General features: G+C 34.5%; 1 protein-coding gene and 1 non-coding gene across 2 annotated transcripts in view; both read left to right on the top strand.

Moving 5' to 3' along the window:
• The window catches only part of LOC114328766 (probable citrate synthase 2, mitochondrial), an 82,711-nt gene that overhangs the window by 49,363 nt on the left and 7,062 nt on the right, over nt 1–26,286 (top strand). Inside the window, exons 3-5 of the mRNA XM_028277727.2 lie at nt 3,666–4,052; nt 13,229–13,561; nt 19,349–19,552. Coding sequence (XP_028133528.1) covers nt 3,666–4,052; nt 13,229–13,561; nt 19,349–19,552 — 924 coding nt within the window. The remainder of the gene's footprint in view (nt 1–3,665; nt 4,053–13,228; nt 13,562–19,348; nt 19,553–26,286) is intronic.
• LOC114328772 (small nucleolar RNA SNORA16B/SNORA16A family) lies at nt 18,620–18,758 on the top strand. The gene has a single exon (XR_003652220.1). It is a non-coding gene; the product is annotated as a small nucleolar RNA SNORA16B/SNORA16A family (small nucleolar RNA).

Genomic DNA, 26,286 nt, shown 5'->3' on the forward strand with positions numbered 1-26,286 from the left:
ATCATCTCAGAACATTTCTGAGTCCGTATCGCTAACAAACTGAGTGATGTAAAGCTTTCTATTTCTCTCTTTCTGACGCTAATAATTAAAAAATCTAATTTTCTTTTGAAGGCAGTTATTTTGTTACAGACCTGGAACACTTTTGTCTGTTTACCTTGCAATAATAAATTTAAATCGTTCAGTTTTTGAAAGATATCCGCCGTAAAAGACATTCGGAACAACCAAGTTTTATCATACAAACGGTCTTTCAAATTGAAATAACTATCTGAAAGAAACATTTGTAACTCGGTTCTAAGTTCAAATAGCCTTGTTAAAGTTTTACCCCGAGACAGCCATCGCACTTCTGTATGGAGCATCAGTTATATTTGCTGCCATAATCTTCACACAAAAATGAAAACAATCGGGATTGTAGTGGTCGTGATTTGATAAAATTAATTCTTTTTACTGCTTCATCCATAACTAATTTTAGATTTGACGGCATTTGCTTCATCGCAAGTGCTTGTCTATGCAGGATACTATGGCTAGAGCTATAATTAGGAGCTTTATTTTTTATTCGTGACACTAGTCCTGCTGTATTACCTGTCATTGCCTTGGTCCCATCTGTGCAAATGTCTGTACATTGCCCCCTTTCCAACTGAGATTATTTTCCTCAAAAAACATAATTATTTTATTAAAAATTTCCTCTCCGGTTGTGTTTGTGGGCAGCGGTGAACACATAAGCATGTTTTCATCAAAAGAACTTTCATATGGATATCTCACGATAACCAGCAAGGTAGCCAGACCAGCGAGATCAGTAGACTCATCTATTTGCAAGGCGAATCGTGTTTTTTGTAGTAGGTAGTTCTTGTTTGACGTAGCTGGCCAGATCATGAATACGCAGTGAAACAGTATCGTTCGATAGTGGTATTTACAGTAGAAAGATGCTTTGCAGATTTTTCATCGAGCATACATTTTGTTATGTCTAACACACATGGTTTTATTAAATTCTCAGCGATATTGTGCTCTTCACCTGCTTGTACAATGCGATAGCTAACTAAATATGATACCTCTGTGACCTTTTCATTAAAAGTTTGGGTTACATGCATCATTGTTTTTTGACTTTCCAATAACTGTTCTTTTTTACGTATAAAAAATTATTTATTCTTGTTTTTAGAATCGGGGTGTACAGTTTCTAAATGTCGGCGCAACTTGGCAGGTGCCATGGATCTATTATCATCATATTTCCTCTTTTTCGCCTTTGAAACCGTGGAACTTGACGTCGTTGCATAATCGTCTTGACTGGTAATTGCTGTATACTCCGCGCGTACTACTTTCGAACATTCGGCTTCGGTAGAAGATGTTGTTGCATCACGTTTAACGCCTTTAAGCCAACGTTCCATTCTTCTTTATTAAAAACCACAAAATAACGTACGATCACAAACAACAAAAGTACAAAATTGATACAATCAGAATACAGCAGTAGAAAAATAAACACTTTTTTTCTAGCAGGTCGCTCCCAACCCTAATTGTCGACTGACTACTGAATAAAGACTAAGTCACACCAAAGAATGCCCCAACCAACTTGTTGGGGTATCCTTTGGTCACACTAAGTCGTGTATCGGCGGTGACAGGCTAGTAAAATTGTATGAGGCAACAGGAGGCAACTAAGTTCGACCTGTGGTTCGACTACGCCTCGTGAATCGTGCTATGCCGCGTCAGAAAAGTCGACCAGAGAGAGGTGTTTTGATTTTTTTTTCTAAATTCTCGCGGAACCCCTAAAGGGGTATCGCGGAACCCTAGGGTTCCGCGGAACACACTTTGAGTATCGCTGGTTTAGAGGAATAGTTTAGTTTTTGATTTATTCGCTATCGAAAGTGTTAGTTTTATAATGGTTTTATATCTAAAAAATCAACGTTTTTCGATGGTATACTCATTTACGATTCACTCAATTTTTGCCTTAGTACAGATTTTATCAAACTAAGTTCTTGGGAATTAAATTACCTACAATTTCATATTTAAACATTTTTTCGTATCTCTGATGCTAATCTTTCTATTCTGAAGAAAATGGCATTTTTTACCAAATTGCAAACATTCGTTATTCGCTTTAAACTTTAGTCTTTTAAAAACTGATCATTCTAAGCCAGTCAAACTTCTAGAATCTGTTAATAATACATAAATAAAGAAGAATCAATAAGGCAAGTGGCTAAAAACACCGCTAACTTACATTATTATGCTTTCAATAGGATTTCTGCTTTTTTTTTTTTTCAAAAAAATATATTGATTTTTTAACCGTAACTTTTTTATTTTATATCTTAGAAAGTTCGTTAAAAAAGAATTTTGTAGGTTTTTACAAGATCTATTTATAACGCTATTGATATTAAATCATTTTAAAATGCTCAGTCACAAAAAGAGGTGGCATTGAAAGGGTTGGTAAAGGTGGTTTTTGCATGATATTACAAATTTTAATTGTCAATAGCTCACTCAATTTCTGCCGTAAAAAAATTTTTGCAAACCAAGTTCTTGGGAATTAAATAAGCTACAATTTCATATTTAAATATTTTTTCGTATCTCTGATGCTAATTTTTCTATTCTGAAGAAAAGAGCATTTTTTACCAAACTACAAAAACTTGTTATTCGCTTTTAACTCCATTTTTTTTAAACTAATCATTCTAAGCCGATTAAACTTCTAGAACTATTAACAATACATAAATCAAGAAAACCAAATCAGGTCATGACAAATTTTAATTGGGGTGGTGATTAGGGGGTTGTTTACGTCCCGTCCTTTGACTTTGAAACTACAATATTTATCATTTGACGAAGAAGAGCCAACATATAATAAAGTATAGCTCGATTACTATTGGTCTTAAAGAAAATAAAAAAAAACGGTTTTGTTTATTTTTTCAAAAGGTACATTTTTGTTAAGTAAAGTTGTTTTGATAAAACGAAAATTTTGAGTTATTAGCAGAATACTGATAAAAACATTGATTTTTTCGATATAAAACGTAACACTTTCGATAGCGAATAAATCGAAAACTATTAATTTTATCAAAAAAATGTATAGAACGTTTTTTGCTTATAATGAATGTTTTTACCAACTCTTGCGGTCAAAATATAATAAAAATTTCCACCCCCCAGATGGGGTGGCAACCACCCCCATGGTAAAAGCGCCTTTTGGCATGATATAGATTTTGATCTCTGGACTATTCACTACTTATTCTCAAATTTTCAAACAAATCGATCCATTCTGTAAAAATTGCGAGGTTTTGTCCTATTTTAAGCTTCATTACCTGGACTAAAAATACAAAAATTTGAATATCTAATCAAGTAAATTCTATTTTTTCTTCAATTTCTTCCTATAAAATTCGTGAAATATTGGTTTTTGCTTTAACTTAGCAAGAGAGTTCATTTCATTATTATACTCCTTACATTGTTAAAAATACTTATCTGAGGTTCAATTATCATGCAAGTAATTGCTTTTGCAATTGAGGTTTACTCGCAATTACATAATTGACAAAAATAAAAAAACATTACTTTAAAATATACTGTTAACAACGCATTTCAACCACATTGAAGTATTTCATTGTCACCTTATTCAAAATTTATCTCCTTTGATGTCAAATAACTAACTGTGATATATGAATTTAATTTTACACTTCTTTAATGTTATGTTCTCTGTTCCATTACAGATGTATGGTGGTATGAGAGGAATCAAAGCCTTAGTAACGGAAACCTCAGTCCTCGATCCCGACGAAGGCATCAGGTTCAGAGGCCTTTCCATCCCAGAATGCCAAAACGTTCTCCCCAAAGCACCAGGCGGCAGCGAACCACTCCCAGAAGGTCTCTTCTGGCTCTTGCTCACCGGCGACGTACCTACCGAAGCTCAAGTTAAAGCACTATCCAAAGAATGGGCCGAAAGGGCTGAACTGCCTTCACACGTCGTTCAAGTCTTGAACTCACTGCCGACGTCAGTACATCCCATGTCACAGCTTTCCGCAGCTATTACCGTGATGAACAGCGAAAGTAAATATGCCAAAGCTTATGCCAGTGGAGTACACAAGTCAAAATACTGGGAGGTAAGTCGAATATTAATGTTTCTCTAGAAATATTGTAGTTAAGTATTTATTTCCTATTCAGTATCATCCCGACTGAATTACATTTTCTTTTTGAATGTCTGCAACTTATCGCTTCTTTTGTTTAGAACTTTTGCTTTAAAAGTTTTTCAATAGACGGTTTAATTCCACTACCACTACACCAATAATTGCTACTTTCAAACCACTCCTACCACTTTCAAAAGTTCGCAGGGAGATGGACTGGCCCCCAACATTGCTTAACCTGTCACTGGATTATGCGGTTAGGCAAATGCAAACTGGACGAGGAAACCTACTACTGATCAACCGAACGGTTGAACTGGCTGCTTGTGCCGATGATATTAATATTATGAGTAGAACATCAACGGGAGCACAGGAAACATACGCAGAGTTAAAAACGCAAACAAAAAGGCTAGGTGTGGAAATTAACACAGAAAAAACAAAAATAATGATACAGACGAGAAAAAATATAATACACATAATACATATACGTACAGAATTTATTTCGGCGAAGCGATGACGGTCGCGAATTCAATGCTTTTCCCCATCCAAAAAGTGCACAACATCGCTAAAGAAGTTTTCACTTCAAAAATCCTATAATTCACAATAGTATTTACTTTGAAACAATATCGCTAAACAATTTGAAAATAAATGACCTAAAAACTCAGACTATTGATAGTACAGTAGAGCGTCGATTATCCGAACATCGATCAACCGAACGACCGGTTATCCGAACTCCCGACTCCCGCGCCTCGCACTCGAGTTCCCAGCAAGCGTTAGTAATTAACCCTTAAAATATCTTCAATTTTCTTCAATATTGTATCCAAAAATATGTTGTTGCAAAGACTGCACTTTTTTGTTTAATTGCTAGTTGTCATTATCAAGATATAAATAAATATGTAGGTATATAAATAGGGCTTTTATTCACTTGTGGATAAAAATGTATGACTATATCAATTTAGTTCGATTATCCGAACAAATCGGTTTTCCGAACACCGATGTCCCCCAATTAGTTCGGATAATCGACGCTATACTGTAATTTAGAGCATGAATATAATATTCGACGTACCTCTAATGTCTAATTGCACCAATAAATAAAAGATTTTTAGAAAAATCGTTAAAATTTCCGTTTTTTTAATTGACAGTCTTTTGACAATTATTATATTTTAAAATAAACGGGCAATCCGAATCAATCGTTTATTTGTTGGTGCAACTGGACATCAGACTGTCTAAGGTACCTAAACAAAAAGATTGCCTAAGTTAGACCAAGGCATTTAGCACAAAATAAATTGATTTGTAAATACTAGCAACTATTTAAATAGAGACTTACAACTTTTTGTATTGTGTTCAGATGACGTTAGGAAAAAAGTCTACTATGCTAAAATGGGTGTAAATGCATAATTGCACTTTAAAATGCATAAAATGAATCCAAAAGTGCATAAACTTGTCAAAATAAGTATTTAAGGGTCAGATTTTGTTATTCAGTTTGGGGTCACTGAACATGAATACGCAATCAGAACCGACCACCCGATGCTCCTGGTGCCCAGAGTTACTGCTAAGGTACGTCATCTGGAGTTTCGAATGTTTTCTGCACACAATTGATGCAAACAGATTAGTCGGAGGTTTTTGGGATCGCTGAACACGAATACGTCATCAAAACTGGTCCCCGGAGAACCTGGTGCCCAGGGCCACTGCTGAGGTACGTCATCATCTGGAGGTTCTAGGGTTTTCGGCACTAAATTGATACAAACAGATTACTCGGGAGTTTTTTGGAGTTGCTGAACACGAATATGACATCAGAACCGACTATCGGAGAACCTAGTGCCCAGAGTGCTTGATATGCACGTCATCTTCTGTAATTTCGAGTGTTTCCGATACTAAATTAACGCAAATAGATTACGGGGGGGGGGGGTTTGGGGTTGGTGAATACGAATATGCCATCAAAACCGACCTCCGAAAACCAAAAACCCTCAAAATTCCAAAATATCACGTACATATCAGTCTCGCTGGGCACTAGCTGCTCCGAGAATCGGTTTTGATATTATATTCGTGTTCAGAAACCTCACAACCCCTCAAGTAATCTGTTGGTATCAATTTAATGCCGAAAACTCTCAAAACTCCAGGAGATGACGTGCCTTAGCAGTGACCCTAGACACCAGCTGCTCCAGGAGTTGATTCTGATGACGTATTCGTGTTCAGCGATCCCAAAAACACCAGAGTAATCTGTTTACATCAATTGAGTGCCGAAAACACTCGAAACACCATAAGTTGACGTGCCTTGGCAGTGACAGTGGGCACCAGGTGCTCCAGGGCTCAGTTCCGATGCAGTATTAGAGTTCACTAACCCCAAAAACACCTTGTTTAATCTGTTTGCATCAATTTAGTGCCGAAATCCCTCGAAACTCCAGAAGATGACGTGACCCTAGACACCAGGTGTTCCGGGTGTCGGATCGGGTGGCGTACTCGTTTTCAGCAACCCCAAAAACCGCTCGAGTAATCTATTTGCATAAATTTAATGCCGAAAATCCTCGAAACTCCAAAAAGATGACGTGCTTTAGCACAGGGGTTCCCAAACTGGGGGGCGCGCCCCCCCTGGGGGGCGTGAGGACATATCAGGGGGGGGCGCGAGACAAGTTGAACATTAAATTAAATTTAGTTATTTTTCTAAAATTCAAAATTAACCGCTTGTTAAACTGTATCTGGTAACGCAGAGTAAGCAAAAGATATCTCAAATACCTCTTTTTGACAATACTGTGAAACGCCGCCTTGATGATATATGACCGAAGACATACAAAACCAGGTAGTTGATGCAGTAAAATAATCGCCATTTTTTGCTATTCAGCTAGACGAGAGTACTAACATTTATTATCATATTCATAACACAATGTTATCAGTTAATTGTTTATGTTCGGTATATTCAAAACGAAAGAATGAAAGACGAGCTACTCTTTTCTACAGAGTTGGAGACTGGAGACCACGACAAAAGCTATTAATGTTATGAAAGCAGTGTGAGAGTTTTTTGACAAACATGAACTATCTTGGCAAAAACTGATCAGTTAATGTACAGATGGCGCAACTTCAATGCTTTGTTTTCGTTCAGGCTATTTGTAATTAGTAATAGAGAAAAATGCTGATGTGATTGGGATACATTGTTTTATACATCGACAAGCCTTGTCAGCAAAAACCCTTACAAATGAACTTATGGCTGTCTTAAAGTTGTGTATTAAATTAGTGAAGTACATAAAAAACAGTGCGTTGAATACTCGACTGTTTTAAACTCTTTGTGAAAATTTAGAAAGTGATCACAAAACACTGCTACTTCATACAGAAGTACGATGGCTATTAAAAGGAAACATGTTGGCAAGATTATTTGACCTTTAAGATGAAGTAATCACCTTGGAACGTCAAAAGCAAAATGAGCTAAACATGGCCTTCAAAAAACATTGTACCCAAGTAATATTGGCCTATTTGTCAGACATATTTGACTCGTTGAATAGCCTTCACCTAAAACTGCAGGGTGGAAACTCAAATATAGTAGCTATATGGAGATGGTGGTCCAACTCTGAATCAAATATAAACAAAACCTGCCTTGATCTTTTTTATCAAATATAGTAGTTACTCATTGTGATGGAGGCTTAATTACTGAACTTTGGAGGCCTAAAATATCAGCAAACCCCTGAAATTATTCAAATTTCTCTAAAGTAGAGCCAATCTCAGAAGAAACACGCTTCAAGGACATTTATGAAGGACCAAGTTTAAAAATCCAAATATCAAACCATTTGGAGAGCCTAATTGAAGAGTTCCGAAATACTTCCCAAACACTTGTGACAATTTTATTTACAGAATCCATTCCATGTCAACTGATCCAATCGGGCGTATACTAGTTCGCTCCGGCGGTCAGATTTTAATACCCCACAGAAAAGGGGCATAGGTAAGTTCGCTCCGGCCATATATTTCTTAGAAAATACAGTTGAATAATGTCTTTACTGGGTACACAATGAATAATAATGAATAGCCAGGGTCAGCTTAAATAGATAATGTTGCCTTCATAAAGCAGATACTTTGATACATTTTATTAATAAAATTTTTAATAAATATTTCTCAAACTTTGTATTGGGCAGATTGTAATTGCGCGCAAAGGTCAAAAAGGAGAGAGACATAACCCTTCGGTCCAAACCTAACTTACGGGTATTAGAGTGAGAGAACCGCAGTAGGTATTTGACCGCTGCGCGCAATCACAACCCACCCTTTCTAATACGACAATACTATCATTGTTTAAAAGAATGAGTCTTTTTAAACAATGCTACCAATGCTGGTTATTAGCGCGCTTATCACTGTATTTATATAAATAGGTAACCACCAATATTTTATATAATTTCTAATATAAAATACAAAAGTCACAGTACCAATTTTCCTGATATTAATTTTCCTAGAATAGAATAGATAAATACTTAATCCGCTTAACTACGGGAGCGAACTAGGTTATGGTTTTCGGAGCGAACTAGTATGTAATTAAGAGGGTTTTTTGACCATGGGAGCGAACTAGTGTGCTCCGATCCAATCCATAGACTCCCTGCCTGAATCACTTCAAGAAGATGCTTTGCAAATAAATCCAAATGATTTTTTGAATGATTCCTCTGCCAAATACTTTGTTATAATGGACAAACCTTCATTTTAGTTAAAATATTTCAAAGTGTATTTTAGTGTATCACGGGAAGCTCTTCATTTATATTTGCCTTTTTCAGCACTTTTGTGCGATTTGTGCGATTTTCAACACTTGTGGCAATTAAAACAAAGTATCGGAATAAACTTGATGTTGCTAGTGACTTGTGCTGTGAGCTTACTAAAACTCAGCCACGAATAGGCATACTAGTAAATAAAATGAAAGCACATCCATCTCACTAACCAACCTAATCTATTTTTCTTGTATTAATAATTTTTGTATTTTATGGAAACTGATATTATTGTATCTTATGGCAGAATAAATAAATGTTTTGTTTTCAAGCTAATACTTATTTGTTTTGATTTTGTTACTATTTAGGCGCATACAATTTATTGAAAAGGGGAGGCGCGAGAAGCTTTCATTTCAACAAAAGGGGGCGTGGTACAAAAAAGTTTGGGAACCCCTGCTTTAGCACGTCTTTTTCTTGGCATCATCCTGAACACAACGCAATAGGTTGCATGTTGCTAGGTGCTGTATTAGAAATCTATTTATTCCGGTGTTTTTAGTGCTAAATACCCTGGTCTAAATGGATTAGATCGTTTAGTAATGACTTGTTAATGATAATATCTAGGATACTTTCAATAATTTATGATAAGATAAGATCAATAATGATAAGATAATTATTTGTCCGTCAATTTTAGTTCTTTTTAAAGATGTTTAATCATTAATGATTAATTTTGCGGTTTATGTTTAGAAAGTTGTGTAGTTCTACGTCTGCTTATGAGAAATTGACGATGACGCAATTTTTAGACAATAGAGTCACACAATCACCATAACTGAAAATTATGTAAATAAATAATTTATTTTTATTTACTTCAAAATAATACTCCAAACAAAACACAATATCAAGGATCTTTGGCTTGTTTGTGGTTCTTTGTTACTTACGATGTTGTTTCTTGGGTTACTTTTTCACTTGTTATTGAATGTGCCATATATTTTGCGTTAAACAATTTCTTTAGCCTAACTTCGACTCTATTTATTCTGATGTTCACTGCAAAGGTGGGACACAAGCTTTTTGCATTTTGTTTACTATTTTGTTTCACATCACTCGGCACAGTTTTCTGGTCCACAAGAAGTGTTACCCACCACCTTGTCTCTTTTCATCTTGTGTAAAAATTTATCTTCTCTTCGCTATTTAAAAAAGTGTATATTTTTTTGTTTGTGACCTATGATTTCTGTTTTAGTCTTAGGAGCATGCTGACCTGTGATTTATATTTCCAACTATCCTCCCTCCTTAGGGAGATTTTCCTAATGGTCGAGAGCTGGTGAATTTATTTTGAATTTTTTCTTTTTCAAGTACTACTCTCGCTAATCCAGTTCTTGTTACATAATCATATCAGAAACAAGACAAACCAGAACTACAGCTGCATCTTTACTTATCTAACATTTTAGTTCACTATACAATGATATGTAACAAAAATACAGGTCATAAATTAAAGTACATATTCTGGGACCAAAATTAGTTCGAATTAACCTAACTTACCTTAGTACAAATATGCACATAAAAAAAGTTACAGCCCTTTGAAGTTACAAAATGAAAATCGATTTTCTCGAATATATCGAAAACTAATATTAGAGATTTTTTTATTGAAATTTGACATGTGGCATTCTTATTGCAGGAACATCTTGAAGAAAAATTATAGTGAAATTTGTGCACCCCCTAAAAATTTTAAGGGTTTTATTCCCTTAACCTCCCCCAAACTTTTGTGTACGTGCCAATTAAATTATTATTGTGGTACCATTAGTTAAATTCAATATTTTCAAAACTTTTTTGCCTCTTAGTATTTTTTCGATAAGGCAGTTTTTATCGAGATGCGGCTTCTTTTTTAATATGTTTACATAAAAAAATTATGGGGGTTTTGTGCCTTTAAACCCCCCAAATGTTTGTGTACGTTCCAATTAAAGTATTACTGCGGTACCATTAGTTAAACACAGTATTTTTAAAACTTTTTTGCCTCTGTATTTTTTCGATAAGGCACCTTTTATCGAGATGTGGCTTCTTTTTTAACATGGTTCAAAGTATACCTAAAAATGGAAATCATAAATAAATTTTCATATTATTATCAAGTCTCCATAATCGTACTTAACCATATACAAATATGTGGTGGATTTGACAAATATTCAAAATATCTCGATAAAAACTGACTTTTCGAAAAAGTACTAAGACGCAAAAAAGTTTTTAAAACATTGTGTTTAACTAATGGTACTCCAATAATAATTAAATTGGAACGTACACAAAAGTTTGGGGGGGTTTAAAGGAACAAAACCCCTATAACATTTTTAAGGAGTGTCCAAATTTCACTATAATTTTTTCTTAAGATGCTACTGCCATAAGAATGCCACAGGTCCAATTTCAATAAAAATTCTCTAATAGTTTTCGATATATTGGAAATAATCGATTTTAATTTGGTAACTTCAAAAGGGCTGTAACTTTTTTATGTGCATATTTGTACTAAGGTAAGTTACGTTCAGTCGAACTATGTCGAATGCTGCCTACAGTCGAATATGTGATTAAATTTATGACCTGTATTTTCACACCCTGTATATTTCGCTAATAATACTTATCGCAAGTGATACGTCGAGCTTAGTCAGTCCATTTTCTCATATATTTTATTCAACATTTATAAAATTGTGGGAAATCATCTTACAAATACAAAAAAATAATTGTCTAAATGTGAAAATGGAACCCACACCTTTACACGAATCTTCTATGTTTTCAGGAAAAGACAGTAAAATTATGTAAGAAATGGATTTGCAGTTTAAGGTCATGACATCCAAGATTTTTTAACTTGTTTTGTAAGATTAAACCGATAACATTCATTATTACTAAACAGTCATTATATTATTCATCTTCGCTGCTTGAGCATCTTCAAGTTGAAATCTTAAAGTCATTTTATGAGTATCTGGCCCAACTAAAACCGTTTCTTTAGTGCACATGTAATAAGCTAGTAAAACCTTCACGAGCATATTTAAAACATGTACCATCTTTTGTCAAGGCTTTTACAAATTGTTTTAAAAACAGTTAAATTAAATACATCATCATCATTCAGTCCCAATCTTCCACTACTGATCATATATTTACACCATATACTTCCAACCCATTGTCATATGCGGCCTCATATCACCTCAGATATTTTTCTTAATTTTTGAATTCATTTGTCTAAGTCTAAAATATTACACGTCCAATATTTTATCTTGCTTGGTGTCACTATCAATCTAAATTTAGTAGCTGAAGACATACGTTGATTTCATTTCCCAGATATTCATATACATTCACCAGTTCTGTTTCTTTTCCGTTGATGTTAATATGCTGGTTGTGTACTAAAGTCATCATGTTAGTCCTAGATATGTTTATATATGTATTTAAATCAACGTTTTCAGTTGTTTCAATGGGTTCATATACTATCTCTTTTGGTTTTCCCAAATATTCAGCTCTAATGACTGCGAAACAATAGTTCTATAGATATTTCTCATTTAGTTTAATCCTCTTTATTTTCCAGTTTAGGTTTTTAAACGCTAGTTACTTAATCACATGGAACAGTTAAGTTAGATTCTATAAATACGGTTAAAACTCAATTGTAAGACTAAAAAACTAGGTTATTTTGACTAAAACAAAACAAGTGTAGGTATCTAGTTCCTAAACTTTCCAACCTAATAACTTTTTGCACTTTCTTATCAATATAATAGATACCACTCCAAAAACAGAAGAATTAAGCTAAATTGTTTAGGAAATTGGTCGGTATTATCTTTGTAATTCCGTCTGCTCTAAATCAACTGTGTTTTACAAATTTCTTCTTCTGACTCCTCAAATTCTTCTTATATTCTATTCTAGTGTAATGACCATACAATATTGATGACCCAAAGTAATGCTCTTGTATAGTATTTTTACTACAAAAGCGATATTACGTAGGTCAAAATTTTTGACGTAAGAGAACTGTCAAAACATTAGAATGTGACTTTTCATTATTGCCATGGTTATAATAAGCATGGCAATAATGAAAAGTCACATTCTAATGTTTTGACAGTTCTCTTACTTCAAAAATGTTGACCTACGTAATATCGCTTTTGTAGTAAAAATACTATAATCTCTACAAACAGTTTTCCTTTTTTTTATATTATTAATATAATTTCATTTTGTTTTATACCATACTCTGTATTAGAGTACAAAAATGATAACGATTCAGATTGGTAATCTGAGATGCATTGTTGGAATATTTTCCTAAGCGTCGCCCGTTTGGTATTTGCGTACCTGGGTTAACAGATTACTTGATTCATTGTCGACACTCATTTCACTCATTTAATATGTATTTGCTTATTTAAATTCTTAAGCATTTTGTGGGATCTTAAGACAAAGTGAGGTGGTTTGGTGTTTATGAATGTTTATGAATGAGCTTATATTATGTACCGGATGTTATTATATTATAAAATTTAATTTCAGTACACATATGAAGATGCCATGGACCTCATCGCAAAACTCCCCGTAGTAGCAGCCACCATCTACAGAAACTCATTCAGGGACGGTTCCGGAATCGGCGCCATTGACACATCCAAAGATTGGAGTTATAACTTCACAACTATGTTGGGATATGATGATCCTAAATTCATCGAATTAATGAGATTGTACCTGACCATCCACAGCGACCACGAAGGTGGCAATGTTTCTGCTCACACTGTACATTTAGTAGGCTCAGCCCTCAGCGATCCCTACCTCTCATTCTCTGCTGGTATGAATGGATTAGCTGGTCCTCTTCACGGATTGGCCAACCAAGAGGTAAGTCAATACAAAGTAACTATCTAGAATAGAAGACAGTTACAGTTTGCATCTCAATACGAGACATTCACTTCAATCTGAAACACTGCGTATTTCTATTGGGCGATACCAATTGCAAAGACTGCAATTCAACATATATTGGGCAAACACACCAGTATCGACTTAGAAGGGTTGTTGCAAACAAAGTGTACAAACACTACAGCCCAGCTAAGCATTCTGTGGAAAATAGCCATTATTTTGATTTTGAAAAAAGCAAACTACAACAAAAGATGTATATTGGAAATTATTCGCATAAAAAAAGATCAAAAATATATTAATGATAAGACCGATACAAAAGCTCTCTCCAAGATATATCACAACTGAATAAATTGAGTTGTTCGTAAATGCACTATTGGCAGATACTTTAAATACGACCTTGAACCTTTCCTAGTTTCAAGTGTCTGCCATATGGAGATGGAGGTAATGTAAAAATATCACTTTTGAATTCCATCGCAAACAGTGCAAACATAAATATAAATTGTAATAAGTAGTGTAATAATTATTGAACTATTATGATAAGAAAGAGTGAAAAGCTTCAAAGATATTTTAAAGATGAAGCGTCTAAGCAGAAAAAGTGAGGAAGATTAATAGAGGCATGTAAGATTAAAATTTGACAGGATAGAGATAGCTGCAGAGAACGGTTGAAAAACTATTGGAATATTTATTTGAAGTGATGTACTTATATAAGATATCTACATACATATAATAAATTGGATTAGTGTTTAAGGTATTTACCGCGTCCTAGTTTCTACACAAACAAATGCATTCTTAGCAACTGCTATAAATGGCAATCTTTGATATTCATTAACACTCTCTAATATTTTCATCGTTAGTAAATGATCAACAGTGCTGAATGTCTTTCTAAGAGCGTAGGCGCAAAATTTCGGGCCAATGCTTTTTAAATGCATTAAATTTTTTCTAGTCCTGAGAAAACTAATAAATATTTTTTTTAAATTTAAACGCAGAATGAAAGATTACGTTAATGCCGAGGGCCGAAAGTCCCTGAAAACTTCTATAATGTTTATTTTAATAATAGGCCTGGATCCCGCGTACCAAAAAAAAGTTTATTAATAGCAAGCTGAAAATTTGTTAATAGCTTAACGGTGGCTAGTCGGATATTTTTGCATGTATTATATAAAGTTTGCTAATGAATAAACTTAAAAACAATCTGCTAGTTTTCACACTTGTCAGGATGACACGTTCCACAATTAAAACTTCCCCTGTTCCAGTGTTCCCATACATCAAAGTTTTTACGATTAGACACCGTTAAACCGGTTAAACTATTAACAAATTTTCAGCTTGCTCTTAATCAACTTTTTTTTTGGTACGCGGAATCCAGGCCTATAAGTTACAGGAGTGAAAAAGAAGAGAAAATCGAGTGTGATTTTTAATTTCATATATATCTCATTCAAAAGAAACTTTTTGTTTACTCTAAGGGACTTTCGGCCCTCGGTAATACGGTAAATCTTTCATTCTGCGTTTAAATTGTTCAAAAATATTTATTAGTTTTTACAGGATTCGAAAAAAATGAAGAATGCATTTATTATCGGTCTATGAATTGATCTTCGGTCGATGATCTTTTGGTACATTGTATCAATAAAGTGTCCTCTCTCTCTCTCCTCCTCTCTCTCTCTCTCCTCTCTCTCTCTCTCTCTCTCTCTCTCTCTCTCTCTCTCTCTCTCTCTCTCTCTCTCTCTCTCTCTCTTTCTCTCTCTTTTCCTGATTGGTTCAAATCAAATTTTACGGCTAGCCTGGTGGTTAATATTTGAGCGAATAACGTGCAGAAAAAATTTAAGACACTTTATCAGATAATAGTGTTATTTTCTCCTCAGGAACTAAGGCTGTGGTCGCCAATAGACGCTGTAGGCTGCGTACAACGTCACGCCGTAGGAAAATTGTTCATTTTCATGATTTTTAATAAACTTTGAAGGACAAAAACTATCTTACAACCGTAAATGAGTAGTGAAAAAAGAGTAATTCGAAGAAATTACTGGGTGAATTGAAGTGACCACTGACTTCATAGGCGTAACCAGGGGGGGTTTTGGGGGTTATAACCCCCCCCCCATTGGGATGTACTTTGAGCTCTATACGCTTAACACCATACCCTTCAGAGACCTTCCAGTAGTTGTAACCCCCCCCCCCCCCTTAGGATCATCCTGGTTACGCCTATGACTGACTTAGCCGTAGCCGGTGGTATCCAATAGACTCCGTAGGCTGCGTACAACGTGTATTGGAGACCAGCGACTAACATTTTTGTTTTGAAATATAAAAATGATTTATCAAGGCATGAGGACATGGATTTCTGGGGCAACATAACATGAGTTTAACATGCCCTTGAATTTCCCACTATCTACATTCTAATAATAATTGTTTGATATTTTGACTGATATCTCGAATTGTTCACAAACTGTGACTTGTCGAGATTGAAACTAGCACGTGAAGATAACGTTAAACTTAGCCTACTTTATCTCTAAAATTGCCAATGTCATGAACACTAGTCAAGCGAGAAAAATCTTGAATTAGTGTCACGTGAAAAAGAACAATTCTATAAAAATACGTTAATATAAATATTGTAATATAATAAAAGTCATATCTGCTTTACTGGAATAATAACAATATAATAATGATAAATTATGTAAGCATGTAAAGGTCACAGCAGCAGTTCACATTATTAGTGATATAATCGATATAATTTTGCATTTATCTAGGATTCCAGATGCAAATTGAATAAATGTTGCAAATTTTTTTATCCAATTTTGAATATATGACGTAAACCACTAAAGCCTTACTATTTTGTTCCCTTTTCAGTTGATATTCATCTCGAAGTTTTCTTGCTCAAGCCATCGTTTTGTCGTCATTTTAAATTGAACTGGGACTTGTAACCCTTCGTGTTTTGTGGTTGAGCAGTTTTAAGCAATATTTATTATTATGGGCAGTTCACCAGGTGAAACTAAGTTCTCCGAAAATTATAAAATTTTTTGGAAGTGTATGAACAGCATACATATTTGTGGAATATTCATTTTTGACGAGTTTCCACATGCTAAATTTGTTCTGAAAGATTGACAGTTTTTCTGAAGCGCCAAATTTTTGAATACTGACAATCACGTTTTTAATCCAAATATAGCCTCTTCGCTATCATATCTTTTTTTTTTCTGCGCGGCTAATCATCTCGTCAATAATATTTAGAATCAAAGTACACCCGGCACGGATTCCAAATTTCATTTCCTCGATTCACATATTATAACTACTGTGTAAACGGCCGCGCGAAGTCAGATGAACGAAGACGAATTGAAAAGGATATACCACTATGCAAACTTAAAAAAATGAAACTATCCATTGGTGCCACCAATTGCATGCATGTATAAACTAGCTTTTAGGTACGATAGGATCGATCCTTGCCAGTATACTTGATCTTTAGACGAAAGATTTGTAATCTTTTTCATATAGAATTTAAAAGTGCATAAGTACCTCGGTTAGGAGTTTCTACATTATATTGAAATTCAACCTAATCGGGGCATTTGAATCAGTAAGACTATTTACCACCCAAGTGTGTATTTAAAAAAAATAAATATGCATTTGATGTTGCATTTAGTAGTTTGCTAAAAAGTATTATTTGTTCTGCTTAAATTCCAAACAATTAATTGCTACCAGATGTTTCTCATTTGGCAACAAAATTGTTTAAATACTTCATTTTGATCACTATAATGTGGAGGGATCCTATATTAAATAAATACATTACATAGTAAATATTATCACGAACCAAAAACTTGATCAGAAACCTAACCGAAAACCGAAATTGCTAGGACACTTAGAAAGTTTTATTTCTCGCCTCAAAATTATATGATATTTATTGAATTATATTAAAAATACAACTTTGTTTTTCCCAAGAAACTTTTGTATCCAACATTATCAACCTGTACGCGTCAACAGTTACTGCTAGCACATTTCAGGTCGTTAGTCCATCCGATTAGTGGACTGGCTGCCTCTTCTCCGTAGTGCTAGTCTTAGTCTCCACTAGACAATACGTTTTGTCCACTGTTTGTCAGAGAATCTGACGACGTGTCCTGCTCAATTCCATTTTAATGACGTGATTATTTAGGTAGTGTCTGTTGTTTTTCTTCTACGACGTATTTGTTTGTTTGAGGTTTCTCAGAGAAACACTTGAACATCTGGCACTCCATAGCCATCTGAGCCATGCGAATCTGGTTTTCTACATTTTTATTCCGGTTTTAAAGACGATCTCATCTACGAATCTCAAACGACTGAGATTCTCTCTATTTATGTTGATAACATAGTCGATTAGATCTGTCTTCTTACAAGTATGTGATAAAAGCATCGTGAACAGCTGTAGAGAGACAGTGTCACATTTTGTCTCAATATACCAATACACATTTAATATGAATCAGTAAAAGGTTAACTAACATAATCAGTATGAGAATACTGAGAAAAGTTAAAGAAATGCTCAGAGAGATCGAAAAAGGAGTTGACATTAGAAGCGAATATCACGTACAGTTTATAAACGAATGATAATAAACAGAAAAAAGAATGGAATCACATACAGTCGGAAAAATGAAAGAATACCCATGAACGAACATATAAAACACGCTGTATTTTCCTGTCACCGTGTCACAAAGGAAATTGTCCAGTGCAAGTACATGTAACAAAAATTATTACATGTACTTGCGCAGGCCAATTTTTTGTGTGACATGGTGACAGGAAAATACAGCGTGTTTTATATGTTCGTTCATGGGTATTCTTTCATTTTTCCTACTGTAAATAAAATTAAGGAACAAGACATAAGTCACCAATTTGTAGAAGTATCTGCCACCTCGCAAAACATGGAGTCACAACCTTCTATAAAAGTATTAATTCTGTTTATTATAAGTTGTGATCATGACAAGTCATTATCCTTCGTGTGCTGTTTATATTACCTTCAATTCTTGTATAAACCCATCAGAAACAGATGGATTGCTAGCTCAAAAAGATCTTCTAAAGCCAAACCAAACATTGTTCTTCCACTATAGGCCTTATCGAAGCTGTGCTATTCTTCTTTTTGAATAAGTATAGTCAAAATGTGGCCAATACAAAATATTCTACAATAGGTCACTGGTTGCTTATATCAATAAACAACTCAGTATTACCCAAGTAGAATACATTATATTTTACATTTTACAATAGAGGGTGTTTGTAAATTAATGCCTGTTAAATTATTATTATATTAAAAATTAAAGGGGGCATTTTTATTTTTGTCTTATTGTTTGGAATGTAAACTTTTATTTTATCATGCAGTTACTTCACTAGTTGTGTACAGTGTACACACACAAAATTATTTTAGACCTTTATTTCAATATAAATTTCTATTTGGATGGCATAGATGTCATCATAATATATAATGTACATTGTCTTGGCATTTTTATCCTACATGTACTGTATTGTTATGATAATATAGCGCTACATAAGTTACTACCAAAGTTTTTTAAGGGTAAACACTAAATAGCAACATAATTCTAAAAGTTATGGTTTATTCTTATTAAATATATTAGGTAATAAATAAAAAAAGTCGTACGATGTAATAAACAGTTACAGCTAACACCGGACGGCATAACTTGTAAAAAAGAATAAAATAAATTGATTTTCGAACAATGCTGTAAATTTTCATATTTTATCACTACAAGGATTTTTTTAAATCACTTTGTAACTGTCACTTATAATAATTTTATTGGAACTTAATGATTCTGATTTTTTCAGGTACTTGTCTGGCTCCAAAAATTGCGTCAACAAGTCGGTGACAGGGCGACAGAAGACCAACTCAAAGATTTCATCTGGAAAACTCTCAAATCCGGACAAGTCGTTCCTGGATACGGACACGCCGTGTTGAGGAAGACTGATCCTCGTTATACTTGTCAAAGAGAATTCGCGCTCAAACATTTACCTGACGATCCATTGTTCCAAGTAAGTATTATGTGTGGCTTCATCATCATCATCATTGGCTCGACAGCCCTTTCTGGGTCTTGGCCTGTTCCAGGATTCTTCTCCACTCTGATCTGTTTCGTGCTTATATTACCTTCCTTATCTCTACACATCGTCGTTCTCGGTTTGAAGTCTTTTCTGCTTTTGTTCAATTTCTGATAAAATGTTCTTGTCTCTGTCGATCTACTTAGTTCTTGCAGTTCTTGAAGTTCTTTGTTCATATATTCTCTCTTTTTTCTTCGGTGAGTTTTCTTTTCTTCTTTGCGTAGTTGTTTATATTCTTCCTCTGCTTGTCGGGTTCTGTGCCCCTGTTGCATCAGTAAATATGCTCTGTTTTTTTTCTGTCTGTTATAATCTGACATTCTTCGTCAAACCAGTCATTCGTTCTTGTTCTTCTTTCTTTACCTTCTATGCCTAATACTTCTTTAGCTGTCTCTTTTATGATTTCTCTGCACTCTTTCCACTCCTTATTTGGGTTTCATGTCTTGGTCTGTTTTCTAGTTTGATGCTTATCTTTTCTTTATACTCTTTATTTTTGTTTGTTTCTTTGAGTCCTTCTACCTTGTATCGTTCATGTTTAGAGCCTCTTTCCTTTTTGATGTTTGAAATTCTAGCCCTTACTCTACTTTCGACCAGGTAGTGATCAGAATCCGCATTTGCCCCTCTTCTGGTGCGGACGTTTATTATATTCGATTGGTGTCTCGAGTCTACAATAACATGATCTATCATATTTACTGTCAGTCCATCTGGGGACTTCCAGGTACCCTTGTGTATATCTTTGCGAGCGAAGTATGTGCTAGCAATCACCATACTAAGTGATCTTGGTAGGTTTATTAACCTATTGCCATTGTCATTTGATTGCTCATGGAGACTGTGCCTACCTATTGTGGGTTGGAATTGCTGTTCTCTTCCAACTTTGGCGTTTAGGTCTCCATAGATTATTTTTATATCATTTTTGGGTATAACTGATATGCGGACTCTAATTCATCATAAAACTCTTCTTTAATTTCATCTACTTTTTCTTCTGTCGGGGAATGCGCATTAATTAGACTGTAGTTAAAGAAACATCCTTTAACTCTTAAAATGCACATTCTGGGGCTAATGGCTCTGAAATCTCTTATAGTATGTTTTTACTCTTTTGTTTACTATGAATCTAGTGCCCAAGACGTGATCTTTAGGATCGCAGCTGTAGAAAATCGTATGGCTTCTGTTTTCCATTATATTGTTTCCAATCCACCTCATTTCTTGTATGGCAGTTATGTCTATTTTGTATCTATTTAGTTCATTTAAGAGATTTTGGAGAGCTCCCAATCTATACAAGGTTCGAATATTCCATGTCACAACCCTCAAATCGTATTCCTTTTTCTCGCACAGTCGTCGTCGTTTGATCAGTCCGGCTTTTCTTCCTTTCACGTTCATAACTCGTAGTTTTTCTAGGAGGATGTAGTTAACCTTCAGCCCAACCCCCTATTCATCGGAGGACCAAGACTCCCTTCTTCGTCAGCCCTGACCCCACCTTCCACTGGTGTTGGTTACCCAATCTCCAGTGGGGTTGCTCAGGTTACCGGTGTGTACCAGCTTGGAGGTGAAGATAGGAATTGAGTAGGAGAGGCTAAGTGATGCCAACAGGATACGACATCATGTATTGCGCTTCACTACCCCTTTATTATGTGTGGCTTAAAATCACGAATATTACTATCTGTTTCATGCATTTACATATGAAAAGGTTTGACTAAACGTGGGAAGGTTTCAACTCTGTTTTACCAGGTGTTTTTGTGAAGTAATTTGTACATACGAGTTTAGAATCTCAGCTTTGTCTTATGACAACTGTTTGATAATAAAACTTAGATTTATGGATTTGAAGAAAAATATATAATTTCAGGAAATTTACGATTTGATCTCACAGCTTAAAAAACATTGTTCAGGAAGGGATGAAGGTAGTATACGGAGAACCTTGAAGGTGATTACTGGTATTTATTATTGAAAAGTATTAGCTGTCTAGTAGTGTCTAGATCAGCCTAATGAGTTACTTTACGTTCTCTACTATTTATTCAGCTGCTGTGGACGCCCGTAGTTCAGCGGCGTGATACTGGCTTCATAAGCCAGAGCCCACGAGTTCGATTCTCGGCATCAAAAATCCATTTTCATTTGTAAAAATGATACTGATACGAGCCGTTCACCGTGCTTCGGAGGGTACGTTAACCCGAACAGTCCCCCTGGGCTAGTGTACATTGACACTAGTTACTTGAAACAGGGTTAAAGATGCAATTGGCGCCGGAACAGTCCGAAAGGATATCCCCGGCAAAAATGCCATACGATATTATTGTTATATTCAGCTGTTCCCAATTGTTTTCTTTGTTATTATCAGGTATTTTTTTATATTCATTTTTACTCCATATTTTTCTTAGAAATTGTTTTTTTTTTGTTTTATCAGTAATTGGAGTTGTTCAGCAAAGCTTGCCATAATCACAGTGTCATCTGCATATCTTATGTTGTTAATAGATCTTCCGTTAATTATTATTCCTTCACATTGAGATAGTAATGCTTCTTCAAAAATAGCTTCACTACATACATTAAATAGTAATGCAGACATGATACATACATGCCTTACTCTCTCCTGATTTCGATTTCTGGACTGGGTTCGTTATCCATTACAATTTGTAATCTTTGATTCCAGTAAAAGTTTGTTGTTATTCGTAAGTGCCTTTTTTCTACGTTTTTTGTATTTAGAATTTGGACTAATTTTTCATGTCTTATTTTGTCAAATGCTTTTTTAAAATCAACGTAACAAACGTGCACATCCACATTCAAATCCATTCATATTTGAGCTAACATATTAAAAGCAAATAACGCCTCTCTGGTTCCTAGTCCGTTTCTGAACCCAAACTGACTATCATCTATGTATTCCCTCTTTCAGTTTTTTTTTTATTCATACGACCATGTATTATTTTCAAGAATAATTTGAAAATGTGACTTTATAATGATATTGTTCTATATTCACTGCAACTACTTATTTAGCGTTGGTATTTTTACGGATAGCTCAAAAGGTGGAGAGTAACCATTGTTTCGGTATGTGTCCTGTTTTTACACTGTGAAACAATTCTACTTAGACAAGACGAAAGCCGCGGGTTCGTTGGAAAAATATTCCCATGAGATATTTTTGCATAATCATATTCGTGAGACATTCCAGAATAAGGTTCAAGAAGTCGCCCACGTGAAAAGTTGTCCAAATTTTTTTTTCAATTTTTTTTTTTATCAAATTGCAAAAATCACTATTTTTGGCTCGGACACATATTTTTTTCTCTAAACTTGCTCGTTTTCGAGTTATAAACAATTTAAAATTGAAAAAAACGAAAAATGGCGATTTTTAAGACTTAATAACTCGGTTAAAAATTATTATTATGAAATTCAGAAAGTGACCAAATCAAAGATTAAAGCCACCACTACATGACCCTGAAGAAATTTGTCTCATTAATTTATTACTAAGCTGTTATTTTTAATTATTAATAATGAGCCGTAAGTATGTATTGACGCGGCTGTAAATGTGAGTGCGAGTAAGATGCACCATTGACTGCCGGATTGGCATCTCATGCACTCATCATTGCCGGCCGCCTAATACGTGCATGGCGCTCATTATTTTTACTTAAAAATAACAGTTTAGTGATAAAATAATAATGACAAAAATTTCTTCAGGATCTTGTAGGGCGGGCTTTAAACTTTTATTTGATCACTTTCTGACTTTCATAATAATAACTTTTAACCGAGTTATTAAACCTTAAAAATCGCGATTTTTCGTTTTTTTTTTTTCAATTTTAAATTGCTTATAACTCGAAAACGAGCAATTTTAGAGAAAAATTATAAGAGACCTTTTTTGTCCAAAATGGTCCAAAAAACCTAAAAAAAATGTGTCCGGGCCGAAAATATTGATTTTTGCAATTTGATTAAAAAAAATTGAAAAAAAAATTTGACCACTTTTCACGTGGGCGACTTCTTGGACCTTATTCTGGGATGTCTCACGAATATGATTATGCAAAAAAATCTCATGGGAATATTTTTTTCAACGAACCCGCCGGTTTCGCCATGTCTAACTATAATGTCTGTGGTTTCATCATTTATGCATTTTAAGATTTCTACTAGGATTTGGTCTAGATCTACTGTTTTACCATTTTTGCTGTTTTTAATGCAATTTTAATTTCCTCTTTTAGTAACTTTAAAACCATATCCTCTCCTAATTCTATTTTCATCTGCTCTGTTCTATTGTCTTTGAACAGTTCATTTATGTATTCTATCCATCTCTTTAATTTGTCGTTAGTATTCAACACAAGTTTCACATTTGTGTCATTCAGTATTCCCGGTTTTCTTTTTCTATTGTTGTGAGTTATTTTTTAAATTTTTTATGTGTATTAAAACTATCATGTCTTTTCTGGTATTCTTCTAGTTCTGCGCATTGTTCTTTCGCCTGCTTAATTCTGTATTTTATTTGTTTATCCACTTTTTTGCACATCTTATTATCTTTGTTTTTATGTTGACGTCTTTCTTCCATTAAATCTAAAATTTCCTCCTCCATCCATTGTTTCTTTTTTATCTGCTTGGTGTTAAAATTTCTTTTTGACTTCTATCTTCAAAACCATGTTTCTACGATATCAGAGAAAATGTTTCCAGAATTGGTTTCAACGCAAGTGAAAAGTTTCAACCTTATAGGCTAGTGTTTCGAAAAGCAATGAAACTTTGTTTCGAATTTGCTTGTTCCTTTCTCGTTGTTCATAAAAATTTAACAGTCTACCCTCAAAAATAACATTTTATTTTTAACCTGTCGTAAATAGCTAGGACAATAATAAATTGTTATCTATTTACTGTATACAAACAATAAAGGGAATCCGGCGAAATATCAAATATTTGATCGATTGATTTGAAATTAACAAAATATTGTGGTGTGATAGGAAATAAACTTAACTGGATTGATACCGGAGTGTATATAAATTAAACAAAATATTTAACTCTTGAATATTTCCTATCTGTCATTTATTTCCATTGTGGACAGAACATTCAATAACCTTAACTATTTGCAATTATTTCTAAAATAAATAACACACTAATAATAAATAAAGTCTCTCAAATGCAATTCACAATAATAACATTGATAGTAGATCGTGAAGTGGTAGATGTATTCAGGAATTTTTTTGTAATTGTTCTGGGATTATCTCGTTCCAAAATAAAATGTCCTTCAGTAATTTACTACGAAATCCAATATTTTGTATACTCGGTTCACTGATTGCAGTCCCAACTGTCTATTAATATTCGTAATTATTTTTTTGCTGTTAGCAAAAAGCTTAAGTGCTTTTGCTGAAAACTTTCAGTAACCCCTTGGTCCATTGTATGTTGAAGGCTTGTTACATTGGGAGGCAGAAAGTACAGTTCTATTCCAGTCTCACCATCACATTCCACTTCATCCGGCTGGGTAGGCGCATTGTCGAGGACAAGAAGTGCGTTTACAGAAAGTGTAAAATTTAACAAAATTTGTTCCAAAACTCATTCAATGAGTTTTTACTTTAGGCACTAATTTACAAACAAACCAGTCCTTGAACAAATGGAATATATCTAAGTCGATTTCTGGGACGAGTAGTACACTGGAAGCTTTGACATGGTCGCAAGGTTTTTCTTACTTCGCGATGACAAAAAGTGGTAATTTATGTGTATCTCAAGCATTGGAACAGAGAGCCACTATTATCCTTTTCTTGCTTACCCTATGGCCTTACCCTTCTATGTTTTTCGTGGCAATGAAATTGCTCCCAGTTTCGTTGATGTTGTATAGCTATTATGGGCTTAGGTTATAGTCGGCAGCAACTTTCTCTAGTTTGTTTAAAAATTCGATTGAAAACACTCCAAAAAAAAGAACGCTGTGGCTATTTTTCCAACGTGAAAGCCAGCCGTCACTAGTCGCAAATTTTCCTTTCTTGAAGTTTAGTCTGTAGGATAGCCGCCCTTTCTTGTAAAATTTTGGTTCTGTTCTACATGATTGCCAAAACTTTATCCGAGATCCAAGAACTTTATCCATTATATCCATTTATATCTGCGTACAAAAAATCTACAGCTTTCCTGTTTTGACGTCAACCCTTTATAACTACAAGATCCATACAAATATTGTTAACCGATGCACTTTTGTCTAGGCGTTCTAGTGCTTTAAGTCGTTGTTCAAATGTCACAAAAGTATACTTACATTTAGCACTCATAATGATACTACAGTACTGTATATACACAACACAGAGTAGCGGCACATCACGCAACAACTCAATATCTACACGAACGTTTCACTCACGAAATGGATCACAACTTATGTCTACACTCAATCTAGTACCGAAAGCAACTGACCTTATTAATTAAATAAATGAATTAGTCTGCTCGGTTGCTGTTGCACGCGTGAGTCATATCCAGGTGGCCAGCTGAACCAAAAGGAGTCTACTGCATATAAAATTATATATCAAGTTGATACTTCTATGACAACTCATTTTAACGTCATTGACTTATGTCAATGTCAGTTGTGTTTTTCATTGATCGTTTGAAATGAAATTATGTAATATGGAAAATAATAGTTTTTAATTGCAACTGGTAGTGATGTTGAAAAAGTAACTATTCGTTACAAAGTACTCGTTACTTACGAATACCGAAAGTAACGATTACTATACAGAGAGGCAAATCGATACTTTGATTACTCTGAT

The sequence above is a fragment of the Diabrotica virgifera genome, chromosome 1 (genome assembly GCF_917563875.1).
Source record: "Diabrotica virgifera virgifera chromosome 1, PGI_DIABVI_V3a".
Taxonomy (NCBI): Eukaryota; Metazoa; Arthropoda; class Insecta; order Coleoptera; family Chrysomelidae; genus Diabrotica; species Diabrotica virgifera.